The sequence below is a fragment of the Eptesicus fuscus genome, chromosome 7 (assembly GCF_027574615.1).
Source record: "Eptesicus fuscus isolate TK198812 chromosome 7, DD_ASM_mEF_20220401, whole genome shotgun sequence".
NCBI classification, from domain to species: domain Eukaryota; kingdom Metazoa; phylum Chordata; class Mammalia; order Chiroptera; family Vespertilionidae; genus Eptesicus; species Eptesicus fuscus.
In genome coordinates this window covers 81,761,821-81,782,771 of record NC_072479.1, presented here as the reverse complement: position 1 = coordinate 81,782,771, position 20,951 = coordinate 81,761,821, and the positions used below count along the sequence as shown (strand labels likewise).

Sequence of the window (20,951 nt, the reverse complement as noted above, 5' to 3'; positions counted from 1 at the left end):
ACATCATTTTAAAATTAGGTTGTGGATATATTAAAAACATATTAAAATTATTGATGTTGAAAAACAATTTACCTAAAGGAAAAACAAAGAAGTAAAGATCTCTTAGATTAAAAAATTGACTATCATAAAGATGTGAATCTTCTCAAAGTAATTTATAATTTTAATGCCCTTCCAATAAAAATTATGTCATATTATGATAGAGCTTTAAAAATTGACCTGGAAGAATAAACTGGAAATAGCAGCCAAGATAATATTGTAAAATAGTGAAGAAGGAAGACTTTCTCTACTTGGGTATTGTGTTCTAAAGGGCACACAATGATCCAGAGTGTGGTACTGGTGTAGGATGTGAAAAGCAAATTTAGAACTAGTTCCTGGTGTAAATGACCCATTATACCTGTAAATGACCCAGTATACCTGGGTTCAACCAACTGTGCATCAAAAATCCTTGAAAAAAAAAGGTTATGTGTTGCTAACATGTACTATGTAGTTAGGTCTATAATGGTTGGGTCTGTACTGAACATGTACTGATATTTTTCTTGTCATTTTCCCCTAAACAATACAGTGTAACAACTGTCTTAGTATTATAAGTAATCTAAAGATAAAGTACATGGGAGGATGTATGTAGCTTATATGCTAATCCTATGTAACTTTACATAACAGAGTCCAAAGACAACTGGCTGTATAAAAAGCAGCGTTAGAAGTAGAGGGGAAAGGTGGAGTATTTAATAAATAATAGGGTAATAATTGATAAACTACTTGGAAAAATTGTTAGGCTTTCACCTTATACTTCTCACTAAAGTAAGTTCCAGATAGATTAAAATGTTAAAGTGAAATAAACAATAAAATCATTCTATCCCCTTACCTGTTCAATTTTCCTTCAGAGTACTTATCACAAGTGACACATTTAGTTGGTTATTGACTCTTCTTTCTTTACTAGTCAATGAGCTCAAAAGAGCCAAAGCTTTCTCTTTCTGCCTATTGATTTATCCTCAGCACCTAGAATAATCTGACACATAGGAGCATTTAACAAACACTTGTGAATGGATGAGTAAAGCAATGAAAGGAGGCACAAGGGGAGAAAAAGTGCCCTTTTAAACTGAACATAGGTGACAACTACAACAACAGTGATAACAAAACCAGCCCCAGAACAAAAACACCCAGGAATCATCTCTGCCCATTTCACCATCTGAGCCAGGCCAGCTCGGCCTGGGACACGGGCCTGGGAGTGAAATAGTGTATGCCTTTCCCTCTTCCTCTGGGTTTCAATGTTGGTGCCCTTTAGGAAACCAACTAGGGCATGACAAACAAAAGCTCAAAGGCTTCATTCAGAGTAACATCTGAAGCTTAACTTAGAGCCCCTGGATTTTTAGCATTATTTATAAGATAACTAAATATCTATATATATAAAACCCTAATATGCAAATAGAACAGCGGAACAACCAAACAACCTGGGCGTTGACCAATAGGGGGCGTGCACGGAACATGGCGGGTGTCAGCTGCAGGCAGCAGAGCATGGAACATGGCAGGCATTGGCCACGGCGGGATGGTGGAGCAGGTGAGCAGGGGCACCAGACCAAGATGGGGTGCCAGTCACTGTCATCGGGGCAAGCCTCTGGTGCTTACTGAAAATTCTTTGCTCCCGTGTGCCACAGTCCCACCTGGCACTTGCACCTGCTGCCGATGCTGGCCCTGATCTCTTAGTGCTGTCAGCGGGTGCTAGCAGCGGCTGCCAGCCCGATTGCCCCTGAGGGCTTCTCCACCACTCCCAGCTCCTGAGGGGTGATTGGGGCAGCAGCTGCTGCTGGCACCCACTGACAGCTCCAGCCCCGGTCACACTTGCTGCTGATGCCGGCCCCAATCGTTCTATGCCGTCAGGGAGTGCAAGCAGGGCCAGTGTCAGTGCATGGGAGCAGCGGCACAGGAGCGGAGCTGCTGGCAGACAGGGGACCAGGGGCCACAGCAGGAGGGGCTGGGCAGGGGTGCAGAGGATGGGCCAAGACCTGCCCTGTGCCCACTGCAGCCTTGTGGCCCACAGCTCCTTTCAAGGTGCACGAATTCATGCACTGGGCTCCTAGTATTTCTAATAAATACCCTGTTTTGAATGATGAAAAATACATGTGATAAATACTTAATGCATAGACATTATTGCTATTTTTAAGATACATATATCAATTTTTGCATCTTCTTTTGTATTTTTAAAATAGGCTCAACGCAGTTTCATTGGGGATAAGAGAGAAAGGAACACAATTTATTTATACATTTTCCCATTTTTGTTACACTCTCCTTAACATGCCATTCTATCTCACATCAAAGTAGCCATGCCCACTGTATCCTCTGTGTGCCATTGGAACGATGCTACATTTCCTAATGGAAGAGCATCATTTGCACCTACTTCCTTCTTGTCCCTGATTTGACCAGATTTTTTCCTCTGGGCATTAAAATCCTGCACAGACCACATGCAACATGCATCTAGCTTCTTAGAGGAAGTCTCCACGTGATTCAATAAAGCACTTCCAAGACATCTGCAAGGTGCTTAAAAATGTCGCAACAGAAAATGTCATTCTCTCTTTAGGGTCATAAACTTTGATTGGAGAGTGGGAGGAAAGAAAATTTGACTTACCAAGGGTGGGATCGTATTCCCAGATGAACCGCTTGGTCAGGAATCGCACTACCAGAGCTGTGGGAAAAAAGAGCAACATTTCAAACAAATTTGTTCATTTTCTTATAGTTTTTATCCTTATAAGGAAAGAGAAATAGCCCATCAAATTATATGTATATTATATTTCCCAATACATTTATTTATGTTTGTTCAAGTTCTTTTCAATTTTATACTATGGCTTAAAAACTGGTGTACCGTTTTACTGGGTTTATTATGCATTAATCAACAGCTTAGATTTGTTCCTTTAGCCACAGGATTAAAAACAAACAAATAAAAAAAATCATAATGTGAAAATGCTCACATGTAAAATTTTTAGCCAAACAATGAATTCAGACATGAGCATCACAATACAGGTGTCTAAGCTTTGACTATTGATAATGATTGATACAGGTGTGTTTTAAATGTGATGTAATTGTTCCTTCAATGAGAAGACCACTAGCTGGTTATTTGTATTATAAGAATATTCCAAATTAAGTATTTTATTAGTTACTCATTAAAGTTCATCAAAAGCAATGCTGCTGAAATACTAGAGTCAGGGCAAGGATCTGGCACTGTGCTAGGCACTTCACTTGCATGATCTCCTCAACCCTCACTTCATCCCTAGGAGGCAGGTACTGGGATTGGTCCCATTTTTCAGATAAGAAAACTGAGATCCTGAGAGTTAACTAGTTTAATTGAGCTCACTTAGCTAGTTAGTGGCTGAGTCTGGTTTTTCACCCAAGGAGTCTCTTTCCAAGCCTGTAATTTGTCCATTATGCTAACGGGAATTTCAGGCCTAGCCCTAGGCCATCTGGATAATATTTAATTAGAAGATGGGTCAGAGAAAGAGAATTGCTGAGATATGTGGACTCTACTGTCCTTAAAAGTGCATGAGAAACATGCTGAATTTTTTTTATACTTGCATTTTAGTTGAAAACAGTGGTTTTTAAGCAATTTTTTAGAGGGAGTGTCATAGACCCTACAAAATGCAATAAAAGCTTTGGACCCTTTCTCTGGAAAAATATACACACATTTTGGTACATAATGTCAGCAGCTCATGAGCCCTCTGAAGATGGTGGGTCTTCCTGAGATCCCATTGACCCCAACTAAAGAATCAATGTCTGTCATATTTTATACTTTAAAATATATTTATTATTTGGGTATTTTTATTTTTACAGAAATGCCCTGTATATAGTAGACTAAAGATACTCCATAAAGAAATATGACTAGTTCGTTGAAAGTTACTGTCAATCTTTTCTTTATCTGCTAGAGGCCCAGTGCATGGAATTTGTGCACTCGGGGGGGGTCCCTCAGCCCGGCCTGTGCCCTCTTGCAATTCGGGAGCCCTCAGGGGATGTCTGACTGCTGGCTTAGGCCCACTCCCCCACAGAAGTGGGAGAGGCTCCCACCACTGTCGCTGCACTCGCCAGCCATGAGCCTGGCTTCTGCCTGAGCAGCGCTCCCCCTGTGGAAGTGCACTGATCACCAGGGGATAGCTCCTGCATTGAGTGTCTGCCCCTGGTGATCAGTGTGCATAATAGTGACTGGTCATTCTTCTGTCAGGACAAAACCAGCTCTCTGACATAACCTGAGGGGTCCCAGATTGTGAGAGGGTGCAGGCCAGGCCAAGGGACACCACTGGTGCACTATCAGGGCAAGGGAGGGATGTGGGAGGTTGGCCAGCCGGGGAAGGGCCACGAGAGGGCTCTAACACATGTCTGGCCTGTTTAGCTCAGTCCCGATCGGCCAGACCCCAGCAGCAAGCTAACCTACTGGTTGAAGCATCTGCCCCCTGGTGGTCAGTGCATGTCATAGCGACTGGTCGACCAGTTGACTGTCTGCCCCCTGGTGGTCAGTGCACGTCATAGTGAGCAGTTGAGCGGCCTTAGCATATCGTTAGCATATTACGCTTTGATTGGTTGAATGGCCGACAGGACGACCAGACAGCATATTAGGCTTTTATTATATAGGATTGCTTATGTTAGAATCAACAGAGAGATCTATACCCACTATCATAGTGTTTTATATGAGAGATCACAGTGCCCATTGCAACGAGAACCTCATAAAACAGACCACAAGCATATGTGGCTTGGCTGGAGACTAAAAGTAGCAATTTGTTTCTAATTACTGAGTGTAAGGCTGGATGTGAGCCAACATTTTTTGCAGTGCCTGAAGTAGCAGGCCACTGACCCTGCAGTACTTCCCACAGGGCGTGCACTGTGGTTTTATCTTCAGTTTTCAGTCTGTCGCTCTTCCCTCTCTTGAGACTAACACAGTCTTTTTATTGGCATGTAAGAAGTCATAAGCACCAGACAGATATTTTTCTGTTTTGTTTTTTTTTTTCTGGTGAAGAAGAGTTTATTCACATGTTGTTGTTTTTTTAAAGGATGGTGTTGAATATCAAAGAGATATGTCCTTTAGAGTCTGTTGGATACATTTAAAAGAGTAAAATAAATGTCCTTATTTTAAAATGTCAATATTTACGAGACATCAGAATCTTTACACTCTTTGTAGTTATTTAAATTCACGGGGGAAAAATTGGATATAAAGTAAAAAATGGACAAGAGGTCACGTAGTTTTCCAAAATGGTTTTAGGGACATGCAAGAAAAAAAAAAAAATTAAAGACTGATTAGTCCGTTCTATTGCTGATCTTCTTTAAAAATTGAATTTATTGGGATGACATTGGTTCACAAAATCATACAGGGTTCAAGTGTACAACTCAACAAAACCTCATCTGCATTCTGCATTGTGTGCCCATTGCCCCAAGCACAGTCTCCATCCCCATTTTCCTCCCCTTTGCCCACCTCCACCAAGCCCCTGCCCCCCTTGCCCTCTGGATATCACCACACTGTTATCAGTGTCTATGTGTTCTCCTATATAATAAAAAGCTAATATGCAAATTGTCCCCTTGGGAAATGGACTGACTGGGAGTTCGACCACCCGCTATGATGTGCACTGACCTCCAGTGGGCAGTGCAGAACAAAGAAAGACACCAGCCAGCAGCCAGCAGCCGGGGGAAGGAAGGCCCCAATCGACCCTGATCGCTGGTCAGGCCTAGGGACCCTACCCATGCACAAATTTCATGCACCAGGCCTCTAGTGTGTGTGTGTGTGTGTATATATATATATATATATATATATATATATATTTATGTAGCTCAGTGGTAGACTGCTTGCTTCCCATGTATGAAGCCCTGGGTTCATTCCCCAGCATCTCCATGAGGGTCCTTTTTAAATCAGCAGCAGCAATAAGCATAACTGCCTGCAGAAGCCAGAGTTTCATCTTTTGTTAGAATATGTAGTTTTAACTCTAAAGGTTACAACCTATAAAAATGCATTTATCTGGCATCTTTAAGCAATGCACTACTAAAATTAATAAAAATTTTTTACATAACATTGAAAGTACCCCAGTTGCAAGACCATTAAAACTAATCATTTGTCAAAGAAATGTTTCTAAAATGTATTAGACACTCCATCATCTCTCATAACTGAGAATACTGAACATAATTGAATCATTTTTAAATGTCTGGAACCTTGATTGGTGCCCTGTGCAGCTATGTGGCAATACTTTGAGAAGCTGTAGAGTGATTGAAGCAAAGTGACTCCAGAGTACTAGGGCTTTGAGTATTTTTAGTGTTGTTTTTTTTAAATATATTTTATTGATTTTTTTACAGAGAGGAAGGGAGAGGGATAGAGAGTTAGAAACATCGATGAGAGAGAAACATCGATCAGCTGCCTCCTACACACTCCCTACTGGGTATGTGCCCGCAACCAAGGTACATGCCCTTGTGGGTATGTGTCCACAACCAAGGTACATGCCCTTGACCGGAATCGAACCTGGGACCCTTGAGTCTGCAGGTCGACACTCTATCCACTGAGCCAAACCAGTTAGGGCATATTTTTAGTTTTTGAATACATCCAAATATATATTTTTAATATACACATAAATATAATTTTTTTCCTTCCTCAAATACCATGGCTTTCTGCCAGTCACTGAGACTATGTGTAATAACCTATCTATTCATCTGCTTTGCTACTTTTATTATTCCAGAGACTGATAAGCCATATTAACAAGCTTGTTAGAATTTTGTCCAATATTGGAGTAAATTAGCTCTGGGGTTTCATTCTAAGGAACTTGTTCTGTTGAGCTGGATTCTGGAACACCTTTGGGAAACGATGTTTGCTGTTGATAAGTGGTTCCCGCTGACTTCGGATTATTGGCTCCGTTTAGACAGCCCCCTTCCAGCAGGGCAGTGTTGCTGGGCTCAACCAACAAAATCAATAGAAACATTTTTTATATTCTTTTTAAAGAGACACACATCATTATCTGATGGTTGCTTTAACAACAGAATCATACATTTGTTTAAAAATCCAATCTATTTTGAGTGCATTAAAAAACAGAGAAAGCACTTTGAAAAAACTGACGTCATATGTTTCCTGTTTGATGATGCGCGTTTGTCTCTCACACAGATTATTCATGGGAAAGACAAACATGTTTTCTATTGTTAGTTTTTCAGTAACATATTAATTTAAATTATTCGTTTAAAGAATGAAGACAATTTTACCTCTGTGGATGTGATATCTGTTAAAGGCTCTGTTGTTATTGAAATTGTGATTGAGATGTGTGGGTGACATTTCACAATTTACTGATGTAATTATAAAACAGTATTTTTTAGCTCCCTATTTTATTATAATTTTTTAAAAAATCCTCACTTGAGGATATGTTTTTCATTGCTTTATTTTAAGAGAGAGAGGAAGGGAGAAAGGGACAGGAGAGAGAGAGAGAGAAATATCATATCAATTGGTTGCCTCCCCCATAAGCCCCGATTGGGCTGGGATTGAACCTACACCCAGGTACGTGTGCCCTTGATTGGGAACCGAACCTGTGACCCTTCAGTGCATAGGCCAACGCTCTATCCTCTCAGCCGCACCAGCCAGGGCTATGGCATACAATTTTCATTTGTGATATATTCTATCACTTCTCACCCCCTCCACCACTACCACTCTCATCACATGGTTTTACATGTTAACAATAATACTGTTGCTTCCTCAGTGGTATCCCTACTTCATCTGCATCCCAGAACCCCCTTAAACTACTTTCTACACAGCAGTCAATGATTCAATTAAAACTTATACCAGCTCATGTCGCATCTTTTCCCCAAATTCTCCCTGAACTCATCTCATTGGATTCATATTTATTGAATACCTACTCTGTTCTGTTCTAGGTGTTTGGACTAATCCAACAAACAAGTCAGATTAAGATTCCTGACTTTACAGAGCTTATATTCTAAGAGGAAGATACATAACAAGTAAAAGTGATAAATTACATAGTAGATTAGAGGTGATAGATGCTATGGGATAAAAATATAGAGCAGGGTAAGGGGGATTCAGCATTGAGAGATGAAGATATGAGTTATTATTTAAGATAGGGTGACCAGACAACCCATAAAAAAGATGAGAGAAGATATCTTGGAAAATAGTGTTCCAGGAAGAGGGACCAGTCAGTGCAAAGGCCTGAAGGCAGAACAGTAAGGAACATTAAGCAGAATGAGCAATGGCCAGTGTAGTAGGATAGGAGGTCATTTCTTGCCACTCTCCCAGTCAGGTCTTCCATAAACACACTACCATTACTACTACCACCACCAACAATAATGATACTAATAATCTATATATATAAAAAGGCAGTGACCAGTCGTTATGATGCCCACTGTGGCCAGCAAACTGCCAGATCAAGGGATGGGGTCGGCCGGCCAAACTCCCGTGGCTGGCCCCACCCCTGATCGGCCTCTCCTACCCTGATCGAGGGCGGGGTGGCTGGCTAACCCCCCCTTCGGCCCTTTCCCTAGGCTGGCCCCAATCCCAATTGCCTGCCCCACCCCAATCAGGGGCAGGGCCAGCCTGCCAACTGTCTGCAACCCCTCCCACAGCCAGCCCCACCCCCAATGAGCCCCTACTACCCCGATCAGCCCGTGGCCTCTCCCCCGCAGCGAGCTCTGCCCTCAATTGGCCCCCCCACCCCAATCAGGGGCGGGGCCCACTGGCCAATCACCCATGACCCCTTTCCCCCAGCCATCCAGGCCCTGATTGAGCCCTGAATGAGGTGGGCCAGCTGGCCAACCTCCTGCCATCTCCATCTCCCGACAGGCCCGGCCAGACCCCACCCATGCATGAATTCCTGCACTGGACCTCTAGTAGTAATAATAATAAAAACAACTGGAATGATTATTTAGTATTATTATTTCACTTGATTCCTTCTTTATAATGTATACTCCTTGAGGGTATTTTATTCGTCACTGTTTTTGACTTTATAGAAGAGTATCTGTCTGGCATACAGTAGACTAAAAAATACTTGCTACATAGACAAAAAAGTATATTAATCTAAGTCACAGTTTACTTTCCTTAACATTAAATAATAATCAGACATTGAGAGAATCTGCAGAAAAATTAACACAATAGAACTCACAGCAGAACCATGCTATCATTTTATAACTTTGTCTTAAAAGGTGACAAAAATATATCATCTGAAATGCCTTGGCTGTTTTATTATCCTTCTATAAATTATCTTTCTACAAATTATACTTCTATAGTTTATTAAAATAGTTACTATAAACTTGATCTAATTTTCTTTTGAATACCCTGTCCTCTCCATCCCCACTATTTTCAGCAAGGTTTTCTTATGAAATAAAAATGGTGGTATTGATAACCTCTACTCCCCTAGAAGTCTGATATAAGGTCTTGTCTTTCTAGAAGTTTTAAGGTTTGACATGTTTGATGGGTTACAGTTAAGTCTCTGCATTCTGAAATATCTGACTTTCTTTCCATTGCCTTGAAAACCCATACCTTTTCACAAAATAAGCCAAACATGTCTAATCTAGAGAAGACCATTTTCCTCATTTTACCTAATTTACAACCTACTTGGATCATTCTTCCTCATATGTGGTTTATTTTTGGTGTTATTGACATTGAATTTCATTGGTATCAAAAAGAGCCAGTTTCTAAAAAACGAAAAATTCACTAAGTAGAATTTAATCCATGAACCCACCACACCTCTTGTCTTGGTTCCTGGAGGGGAACCACTACTCCTGAACTCTACTATCAGCCCTAAATTTAACTCTAACCCTTCAGTGGACAAAAGGCTTCAGAGAAGTACAAATAATCATACTTACAAATGCAGGGTGGGGCAAAATTAGGTTTACAGTTGTTCATGGAAAATAACACAATAATTAACAAATAATGATATAAGAATAAACTGTGTTTTGCATGCTCACAACTGTAAAGCTACTTTAGTCCCACCTTGTATAAAGAGAATTCTACCCTAGATATTTGGTGATAGTTTATTGGTTAAATTAATTTTGTGTAATTAAGTATTCATTTCTTAATCATATTAGCTGTTGGATTCAAGTATATATATTCTTAGGAAATACCATTCGGTAGTTTTAGTTATGTTTTAAATACATATAAAACCACTAATGCACTTCTAGAATGCTAACTATCAAAAGGGGAGTTTGTATTGAATGCTGACTATAAGCTTATTTATTTCTCATAAACACTCTCAAAGTACGAATTAATATTCCTTATTTTATCCATTAAAAACTGAACTTAAAAGTAAATAAATTTGTCTATTTTACAAAGCAGTTAAAGACAGACTGAGATTGAACCCAGGTTTGTTTACTTATCATTGTATTTTAATATTTTAATATTTCTATGAATATGATTCAATTCTCAATGGCTGGAATTATTTTCCATATGAACATTGATCTTACAGAGAGGCAAGTTTTCAAAAGTGCATTTTTGTTCATGACTAGATTTCTTCATCCTTAATGGGGGGACTATCCATGACCAGAAACCATGGCAACACAGAAAGAGAATACGAATTTCAAGGAGCAGGAAGGAAACGTTTAGGTAAGTAAGATTTTTGCTTTTCTCTTGAAAAGGTCTTCAAAGATGCAGCAAATGAGGAAAACAAGAATCTAATGATGCAGACATTATATGATACAGATAAGTAGTATGTGATGAGCAACTGTTTCCTTATTCATCTCCTCAGTCGTTAACAAGTTCATTCTTTCAACAACAAAAAACAGGATGCCAGGAACCATTTTAGGCAACTAGGAAGACTGCAAAGAAAATAAGATACAGTTCCTATGCTTGAACAGTTGAGAGTCTGCATCTATGCATGTTCTGGGAAAAATAAAAGATACCTGGGTAATTTAGAATATTATCCTATTCAAGTCCTGTTATGATGCCTAGCTAAAAGAAGGAAGGCCAGACTGAGGTGAGTCTAACTAACTTTAGTGCCTCAGAGGGGGGAAAACATGTGTTTTCTGGAAGAGAAAATGTAACAGACAAAATCAGAGTAGTATGTAGTATAAAGTACTTCTGTTGTATCTTAGAGACAACAAACCAGAGGGTTTACCTAAAACCTAAGAGGAAGGTCAGTTTCACCTTGTTCCCTCCTTTACCTGGACTGCTGTCATTCTCCTCTCAAATCATGCCTCCAGACCCAATTTCCTTCTTCCCTGACCCCTGGGTCCAACACTCCTGTTCCTTCATACCTTATTCCTGAGTCTTTCTTCAAACATCAACTACCAAGTTCATATTTCTTTTAGCAGTCCTCTTTTTCTATGACTAGCCTCCTTCAAGAAACATTGGCCATTGTGCCTCAAATCAAAGAGTGAAGTACGGAGACCTTGGCACTGAGACCTGATCTAGGCCATGTGGGGGCCAGGACAGCTTTTTGAAATTTTGGCTTAACAGCGGTCGATGATTGAGACCAAGAATGTGCCAGTTTGGAATTTCAGGATCCCTAGGAGAAGCCCTTTTTGAATTGAGGGGCTGGACTAAAAGGGGATGGAAACAGGCTGGACTGGAAATGAGAGAGGTCAAAGAACCCAGCAGATTGTGTGACTTGAAGTATCAGGTCTTAAGGAGAGCGGCTCAGAGCAAAGATGTGTGTACAGAAATCAGATTTCAGGCAGATAAATTGATATCTAAATTTAATAATTTTCAAATGCTTATCCATTTGGCTTTCTCATTAAACCTTTCTCTCCTCCCCACATTTGTGAGTTTCACACACATTCATTTAATCAATAACTATTTATTCAACACTGTGCTAGGCACCAGAAAAAAGCAAGACAGAGAATTCCCTAAATAAGATATTAGAAATGACTTCATATTACAGCTACTTTGTGAGCTGAGTCTTCATGAGTGACAGCTCACTAATTTAGGAGGAGCATTCCGAGCAAAGAGCATTATGTTCCAAGGCCTAGACATGGGAGAGCCGGGATCAGTGAGGAATCATGTTGTTCAGGGCAGGTTGAGTGATGTGTAGGTGGAGCCACATGGGGGAGAGTTTGTGAGGTTCTTCAGAGCCCAGGCTGTGAAGGAGCTTATCTGTCACACTGAAGAGCTTGGGTTTTACCCTGAAGTCTATGGGCACAGGGAGTTCTGTTTAGGGAGGTGGCTCAATTTGATCCGGTCACCTATAAAAATTATTCATTGATTGGATATATAGAGAGTAAGGAAGACAGATTAGCCCATATGGAATAAAGTTCGGGGTGTTATCATTATTCTCTGAGGTAGAATATAATGAGGAAATGAGTTAAAGTCAAGTAAGTTTGGACGTGAACCCGTTGAATGAGACATTAATGAAAACATCCAGGTAGAGACATATCATCTGCCCATCCACCCATCTATTTACCCTGTATCATCTATCCTTCCCTTCATACATTCATTGACAGAGTGACACTTTCTAGTGACTGGTAAATGCATTGGGCATGTATAAGATGTTCCATGTGGATAGTTTAAAGTAAGGAAAGTGGAGTTAGCACAGAATTCTAGTTTCAGGCTCATCTCATGGTGTCCTCCTTTGCTTCCCATGTCCTCCTCACCTCAACTCCTCAAAATTTCTAACTGAAGTAAAAAAAAAAAAAAAAAATCAACAGATCAGCCAGGGGACAAAAATTTGTTCGTCTACCTGTAGTTTCTGAAGTAGCTCCATCCCCCACCCCCTACTTCATCTCACCCTTGCTCTATTCCTGTGCTGGTCAAAATAAATTGGCATTAAAAATCCTTAAGCCCTGTAAAACACAGACAGTGAACAACTTAATGGAAATTTAAAATTAATGTAATATAAAAGTGGATGCTTTATAATGCCAGAAGTTAAAATGAGAAGTAAATCAATTCCAGATGGAGGTTTAAGGATTGCCTTTAAATTACTGTGTTTGTTTAAGCCAGAAAATTTTGACTTACCCTGCATCTGACAAAACTACCACTCCGAGAAAGAGTTACAGAATAAATGTCACTGTTCCTTGCAAAGAATTTCCTAAAGGGAAATGGTGAAACCTCCAATAATCATTAGGAAGCACTCTTAACTCTGAAAATGTAGCCTGATAGTCTAGCTTCAGGGCATTCCATGTTCTGAAAATTGACTCTTTTGCTATGGAATGGTAAGGTAAAGGTTAATTTTTATATATATGGTGTTTGTGTTGTTTTTCTTTCTTTTTTTTTCTGTAAAGGTTAATTTGATAGTGACAACTGGTGGGGATGACTAATGAGAATGGGAAAACTGCCAGGACCATGACTTGCAATTTCCAACATGTTTGATAGGAAGCAGAAGTATAGGAATGCTTATAAAGAATGTAAAATAAAAAAAATAATAATAACTTTATTTTAAATAAACAATTAACTTGTATGATTGAATGAAAATAAATTCTTGGATTTATTTTGAAACAGGAGAAATTAAATTTGGAATATGGTAATCAACTGGTTTGGTTTTGTCTTTTCATTTATATCTTAAAGGTTAATAAATCAAAAGCTATGGATTCTGTGCCCAATAATTCAAACCAGTTTTATATAAGTTGAAATTTATTATTTGTTTTAATTACGAGTGGTGCTTAAGAAATACATCACTAAATTTCCCAAATGAGAGTTTTAAATTTAATAATTTATAATTTGTTGTCATTTTAATTATAAATAATATTTCATACCAAGTGATATTATTTGTATTACATTAACTATTTTCTAAAATTTTATGAGATTTGGATATAAAATTTGGACTTTTAATTTTTACTTTGTTCTGGAAGAAGAATAAGTATGTTAATATCTTAATTTTTTTCTATGCTTATATTACCAGAGCACATAAGAAATTGGAGATTGGGAATATTTGGACTTTGTTGAGGCATAAAAGTGATCCAAAGGAACTAAGTATCCCAGAGAAGCAGAGAAATATCTTGTATAACCCCACTGATGCCTTATTTGATAAAGAATCAAGGATTTTACAAGTTACTCTGCTTATACATACTCTCTGCTCCACACTCATTTTGCTTCCTGCCTATATGGACACATGTAGATTTATAGGCTGTGCCAATGACTCTAGCCTACGGGTGTGGGGGTGACCACTAGCAATAGGGTATCTTCATCTGCAGCCACATCACCACTCCTACCGCTATCTTAAAACAAACAAACAAACAAAAAACTCTTAAAAAAAAAAAAACATGGAGACTTAAAATGTCATATTGTATATGGAAAACTTGAGCCTGGTAAAATAAGGGAGTGAGAGGCATTGGGGGAGACTGGGCTGGAAAATTCCCACATTACGAAGAGCTTATAAACCAAGCTATGAAATTTATAATTATGCTTAAAATGACGAGAAGGCATTATAGTATTATAAACACAAGGATGAGATGATCATCGCTTTGTTTAATAAAGGTCATGCTGTTTCAGTGTCAAGATGAACTGGGCAGATGCAGGTAAGGCTGGAGACAGGAAGGGCTATTAAAGAGCTATTCCAAAACTACAAAAGAAAAAACAACAAAGTAAGACAGAATGGTTCTTCCTTCACTCCTATCCATTATTATATGTGGGTGTCAAGTTGTGATTGGAATTATGCAGCATGAGGTCAATTCAGTCTGATGTCTTTCACTTAGCAATGTGCATTTAAGGTGCCTCTGTGTCACGGCCTGGCTTGAGAGCTTATTTCTATTTACTGCTGAATATTTCTGTGTATGGATATACGGTTTGTTTATCCAGTTACCCATTGAAGAACATCTCGATTGCTCCCATTTTTGGCAATTATGTTTTGGCTGTAAACATTCGCATGGAGGTATTTATGTAGACATAAGTTGTCAGGCTGCTTGGGTAAATATTTAGAAGCACAATTGCTGGATTATGGTAAGATTATGTTTAGCTTTATAAGAAACTGCCAAACTGTTTCCCCAAGTGGCTATACCATTTTGCACTCCCACCAGTAATGCGTAAGTTTGTTGTTTCAAATCCTTCTAGCATTCCATATGGTCAGTTTTGTTTTTATTTTGGGGGAATTTTTGCCATTTTAATGGGTTGTATTGTTATCGTATTGATTCCTTGTAATTCTCTAATGACAAGTGATGTTGGGAATATTTCATATGGTTATTTGCCATCCATATATTCTTTGGTGGGGTGTCTGTCCAGATTTTTTGCTCATTATATAAAAACTAGAGGCCCGGTCACCCCTAACTCCATGCATGAAATTTGTGCATGGAGGGGTTGTCCCTCAGCCTGGCCTTCACCCTCTCCAATCCGGGACCCCTTGGGGGATGTCAAACTACTGGTTTAGGCCCGATCCCTGCACCTCTGCCTGCCTGCCTGCCTGCCTGCCTGATCACCCCTAACTGCCTCTGCCCTGCCGGCCTGATCACCCCTAACTGCCCTCCCCTGCCAGCCTGATCGCCCTTAACCGCCTCTGCCTCAGCCCCTGCCACTGTGGCTTTTTCTGGAAGGAGGACCAGACCAGATGACTGGAAGATGTCTGGTCGACACCCGGTCTAATTAGTATATTACCCTTTTATTAGTATAGATATGCTATTGTTTAGAGCAGTTTTAGGTTCACAGCAAAACTAAGCAAAAAATAGAGTTCTGCCCCTGGTTGGTTTGGCTCAGTGGATAGAGTGTTGGCCTGTGGACTGAAGGGTCCCAGGTTTGATTCCAGTCAAGGGCATATGCCTGGGTTGCAGGCTTGATCCCCAGTAGGGGGTGTGCAGGAGGCAACTGATCAATGATATACTATGTCATCATTGATGTTTCTCTCTCTCTCTCTCTCTCTCTTCTCTCTCTCTCTCTCTCTCTCTCTCTCTCTCTCTCTCTCTCTCTCCCCTCCTCTCTGAAATAACAAAAAATTTATATTAAAAAAATAGTGTCCTATATCCCCATACTATTGACATCCTACAACAAAGTGGTACATTTGTGACAATTGATGAATCTACAATGAGACATCAATATCACTCAGTTGACAGTTTACATTAGGGTTCACTCTTGGGGTTGTACATTCTATGAGTTTTGCAAATGTATAATCCTATATAATAAAGAGGTAATATGCAAATTGACCATCACTCCAACACACAAGATGGCTGCCCCCTTGTAGTCAAAGATGGCCACCCACATGTGGACACAAGATGGCTGGCAGGGGAGGGCAGTTAGGGGTGACCGGGCCAGCAGGGGAGAGCAGTTAGGGGTGACCAGGCCTCCAGGGGAGGGCAGTTAGGGGTGACTGGGCCGGCAGAGGAGGGCAGTTGGGGGCAACCAGGCCAGCAGGGGAGGGCTGTTGGGGGGGACCAGGCCAGCAGGGGAGGGCAGTTAGGGGCAATCAGGCTGGCAGTGGAGCAGTTAGGCATCAATCAGGCTGGCAGGGGAGTGGTTAGGGGGTGATCAGGCTGGCAGGCAGAAGCAGTTAGGGGCAATCAGGCAGAGGCAGGCGAGGAGTTGGGAGCCAGCAGTCCTGGATTGTGAGAGGGATGTCCCAGATTGGAGAGAGTGCAGGCTGGGCTGAGGGACACCCCCCCGTGCACGAATTTTGTGCACCAGGCCTCTAGTGACATATAATCACCAGTATAATATCATACAGTATAGTTTCACTGCCTTTAAACCATGCCTATTCATCCCTCCCTTCCTCATAACTACTGGCAATCAATGACATTTTTATTGTCTCCATGGTTTTGCCTTTTTCTAAAATGTCATATATTAGGAATCACATAGTATATAGTCTTCCCAGATGGCATTATTTACTTAGTAATACACATTTAAGGTTCCTTCATGTCCTTTCATGGCTTGACTGATCATATCTTTTTAGTACTTAATAATATCCCGTGGTCTGGATATTCCACTCTTTATTTATCCATTCACCTACTGAAGAACAACTTGGTTGATTCCAAGTTTTGGCAAATATGAATAAAGCTGCTATAAACATCCAGGTGCAGGTTTTTCTGTGGACATATGTATTCAACTCCTTTGGGTAAATACCAAGGAGCACAATTGCTGGATTGTATGGTCAGAGTATGTTTAGTTTTGAAAGAAAATGTCAGTTTTCCAAAGTGGCTTATAATTTTACATTCCCACCAACAATAAATGAGAGTTCCTGTTGCTCCACATCCTTGCTAGCATTTGATGTCAGTGTTTTGATTTTGGCGATTCTCATAGGTGTGTTGTGGTATCTCATTATTTTCATTTTCAATTCTATAATGACATATGACATGGAGCATATTTTGACATTGTTAATTGGCATCTGTCTCTATTCTTTGGTAAGGTGTCTGTCCAGATCTTTTGCCCATTTTAAAAATCAGATTGTTTTCTTATTTTTGAGTTTTAAGAGCTCTTTGTATATTCTTGATAATAGTATTTTATTAAAATGTCTTTTTTTTTGCAAATATTTTCTCCTAGTCTGTGGCTTGTCTTCTCATTCTCTTGACAGTGTTTTTCACAAAAAAATATTTAATTTTAAAGAGGTTCAGTTTATGTCTTTCACGGATCATGCCTTTGGTGTTGTACTAAGACATCATTGCCCTACCCAAGGTGTCACCTAGATCTTCTCCTATGTTGTTTTAGTTTTACATTTTACAGTTAAGTCTGTTATCTATTTTGAGAGATTTGTGTGTGTGTGTGTGTGTGTGTGAAGAATATAAGCTCTGCATTGTGATTCTTTTTTTTTTTTTTTTTGCGTGTGGTTGTTCAGTTGTTTCAGCACCATTTGTTGAAAAGACTTTGCTCCTTTGTCGAAGATAGTTGACATTTTATTTGTGTGTGGATCTATTTCTGGGCTCTCTATTCTGTTTTATTGACCGATTTGTCTATTCTTTCACTGTCTTGATTACTGTAGCTTATAGTAAATCTTGAAGTCAGGTAGTGTTAGTCCTACAACTTTCCTTTTCTCTTTCAATATTGTGTTAGCCATTCTGGATCTTTTGCTCCTCCACATAAGCTTTAGAATCAATGTGTCAGTATCCACAAAATAACTTGCTGGGATTTTGATTGGGATTGCATTGAATCTTCATACTAACTTGGGAAGAACTGCCATATTGACAATTTTGAGACTTCCTATCCATAAAAATGGAATTTATATAGATCTCTTAGATTTATTTGGTCAGATTTTTGTAGATTTCCTCATATACAACTGATACATATTTTGTTAGAGCTGTACCTAAGTATTTCATTTTGAGGTACTAATAAAAATGACACTGTTTTAGTTTAATTGTTCACTGCTGATATATAGGTAAGTGATTGACTCTTGTATACTAATGTTGTATCTGACAACCTTGTTATAGTCACTTATTAGATCCAGGAATATTTTTTTTGGTCTATTCTTTCAGATTTTCTATATTGATGATGTCACTGAACAAAGTCAATTTTACTTCTTTCTTTCCAACTTGTACACACTTTATTTTATTTGTCTTACTGCTCTAGCTAAAAATATCCAGGACAATATTGAAGAGGAGTGGTGAAAGGGTCATCCTTGCCTTATTCCTGATCTTAGCAGGATAACTTCTAGTTCTCACAATTAAGGATAATGTTAATTGTAGGTTTTTATAGATGTTATTTTTCAAGCTGAGGAAGTACCACTCTATTCCCAGTTTACCCAAGAGTTTTTATCATGAATGACTGTGAGATGGCTGTTAGATTTTGTCTAATGCCTTTGTTTTTGCATCTATTTGTGTAATCATGTGATTTTTCTTCTTCTGCCTGTTCAGATGATATATACATTAATTGATTTTTAAAGTGTGATAAGTACACTTGGTTGGGGAATAATTATTTCTATAGGTTGTTGGATATGGTTTGCTAAGATTTATTTTAACCTGTGTCTTTATATTTAAAGTTATTGTGTGTGTTTTTTTGCAGACAACAAATAGTTGGCTTGTGTTGTGTGTGTTTTTATCTACTCTGACAATCTTTTTTATTTGGTGTATGGAGATCATTAATATTTAAAATGATTATTAATATAGATGAATTGATATTTACCATGTTTCTAAATGTTTTCTATTTGTTGTAATTATTGTTTCTTATTTCTCCTTTCTTCTTTTTCAGGCTTCTCTGGATTTAATTGAGAACTGTATATAATTCTATTTTCACTCCTCTCTTAGCATATCAATATACTTCTTTGAGAAAATTTTAGTGGTTATTCTATAGTTTACAATATACATATACAATTAAATATACTTAAAAACAATACTGTACTGCTTCACAGATAGTGCAAGCTATTTTATAACATGATAGTTCCAATTCTACTTCCTATCTCATAGCATTCATCATTCATTTCACTTATCTAGATGCTGTAATTACCCAATACAGCATTACTCTTATTACTTTGAGCTATAATTATCTATTAGATCAGTTAAGAAACAAAAAATTTAGTTTACTTTCATTTATTCCTTTTCTTGTTTTAATGCAAATCTGAATTTCCAACCTATATCATTTTTCTTCTCCATGAAGAACTCCTTTTAACCTTTCTTGCAGGACAGCTCTGCTAATGATGAATTCTGTTAGTTTCTATTTGTCTAAAAAAAATCTTTATTTTTCCTTTAATTTTAAAGAATAATTTCACTGGCTATAAAATTTTAGGTTGGTGTTATATTTCTCTATGAACACTTTAAATAATTCTTATACTTGCTCCTCAATAGGTTAGATAATCCCACCCCAGTCCCAGTTTTTTCTAAGATATTGTCTTTACCTTTGTGTTGTTTTTTTTCCCACGAGTTTGAATATGATATGCTTATGTGTATGTTTTTGGTGTTCTCTGAACTTTTCGGATATATGGCTTTGGTGTCTATCATTAATTTTGCAATATTTTCAGTCATTAGTTCAGATATTTCTTCTGCTCCATTCCTTTTCTTTTCCTTGTGATATTCCAACTATTCCATTTTACACCTTTTGAAATTATCCTACAGTTATTTGATATTCTATGCCCCCCCCCATTATTTTGTCCCTTCTCATTTCAGTTTAGAAAGTTTCTATTGACATATGTTGATGCTTACTAATTCTTTCCTCAGCTGTGTCTGGCCTATTGATTTATAGAGAAAAAGCATTCTTCATTTCTGTTACAATACTTTTGATTTCTAGGAAATCCTATTATTTTTTTTGTGAAGTTCCCATTCCTTTGCTTTCATTATCCATGTATTCTTACATGTTGTCTACTTTTTAAATTAGAGACCCATTCATAGTTCCATCAGCTTTTGTCCATGTAAGCTGATCTTGGTTATGACTTCCTGTATTTGCCTGTCTCTCTCAAGATTTGTTTATATGGTGTCTTGTCCAGCAACTTCCAATTTTTAATGGTCCAAGAAAAGTAATGATTTTGTTTAGCATTTTTCTTATTGTAAGTAGGTTCCAGAGCTCCCTTACCATGTTGTTATTGATGCATCTTCAATATTTTCCCCTTTTCTTTCAGCTCTGACATGCATTATATGTATTTTAGTATATTTTAAGTGTGTAACAATACTAAGACAAATTACACTGATCTTCAGTGGCACCATAGGGCTTGAAATAGAATTCACTGATAAGTTTTTAACATTTCAAAATTAGTTTTATTTAGTTTATTTCTAATTTTTTCAAGTTACTCATATTCACCTAACTTTACAGATTTTATAAGAATGTGTAGTATATGTATATATATAAAAGCCTAAGTGACCGGCTGACTGGCCGGTAGCTATGATGCACACTGACTACCAGGGGGCAGATGCTCAATGCAGAAGTGGAAACCACAGGCCCGGAAACATGGAACAGACTAATGAATCTCAGAGGGAAGGGGGGAGAAGGAAGGGTGGGAAGAGATTAACCAAAGATCTTATATGCATACTAGAGGCCCAGTACACAAATTCGGCCTGGCCTGCAGGGATCGGGCCAAAACTGGCCTGGTGCACAGATTCATGCACCGGTGGGGTCCCTCAGCTTGGCCTGTGGTGATCAGGCCAAAACCGGCTCTCCAACATTCTCCGAGGAGTCCCGGATTGCGAGAGGGCACAGGCAAGGCCGAGGGACCCCATTGTGCACTGGGCCTCTAGTATAGATATAAAAT

The 20,951-nt window shown here is 38.9% G+C and overlaps 1 protein-coding gene across 2 annotated transcripts in view; it reads right to left on the bottom strand.

Annotated features, from left to right (window-relative positions):
* RERG (RAS like estrogen regulated growth inhibitor) overlaps window positions 1-20,951 on the bottom strand; it is a 109,688-nt gene that overhangs the window by 13,386 nt on the left and 75,351 nt on the right. For both annotated transcript variants that reach the window (XM_028143983.2, XM_008140449.3), the window contains exon 3: window positions 2,621-2,677. In XM_028143983.2, coding sequence (XP_027999784.1) covers window positions 2,621-2,677 — 57 coding nt within the window. The remainder of the gene's footprint in view (window positions 1-2,620; window positions 2,678-20,951) is intronic.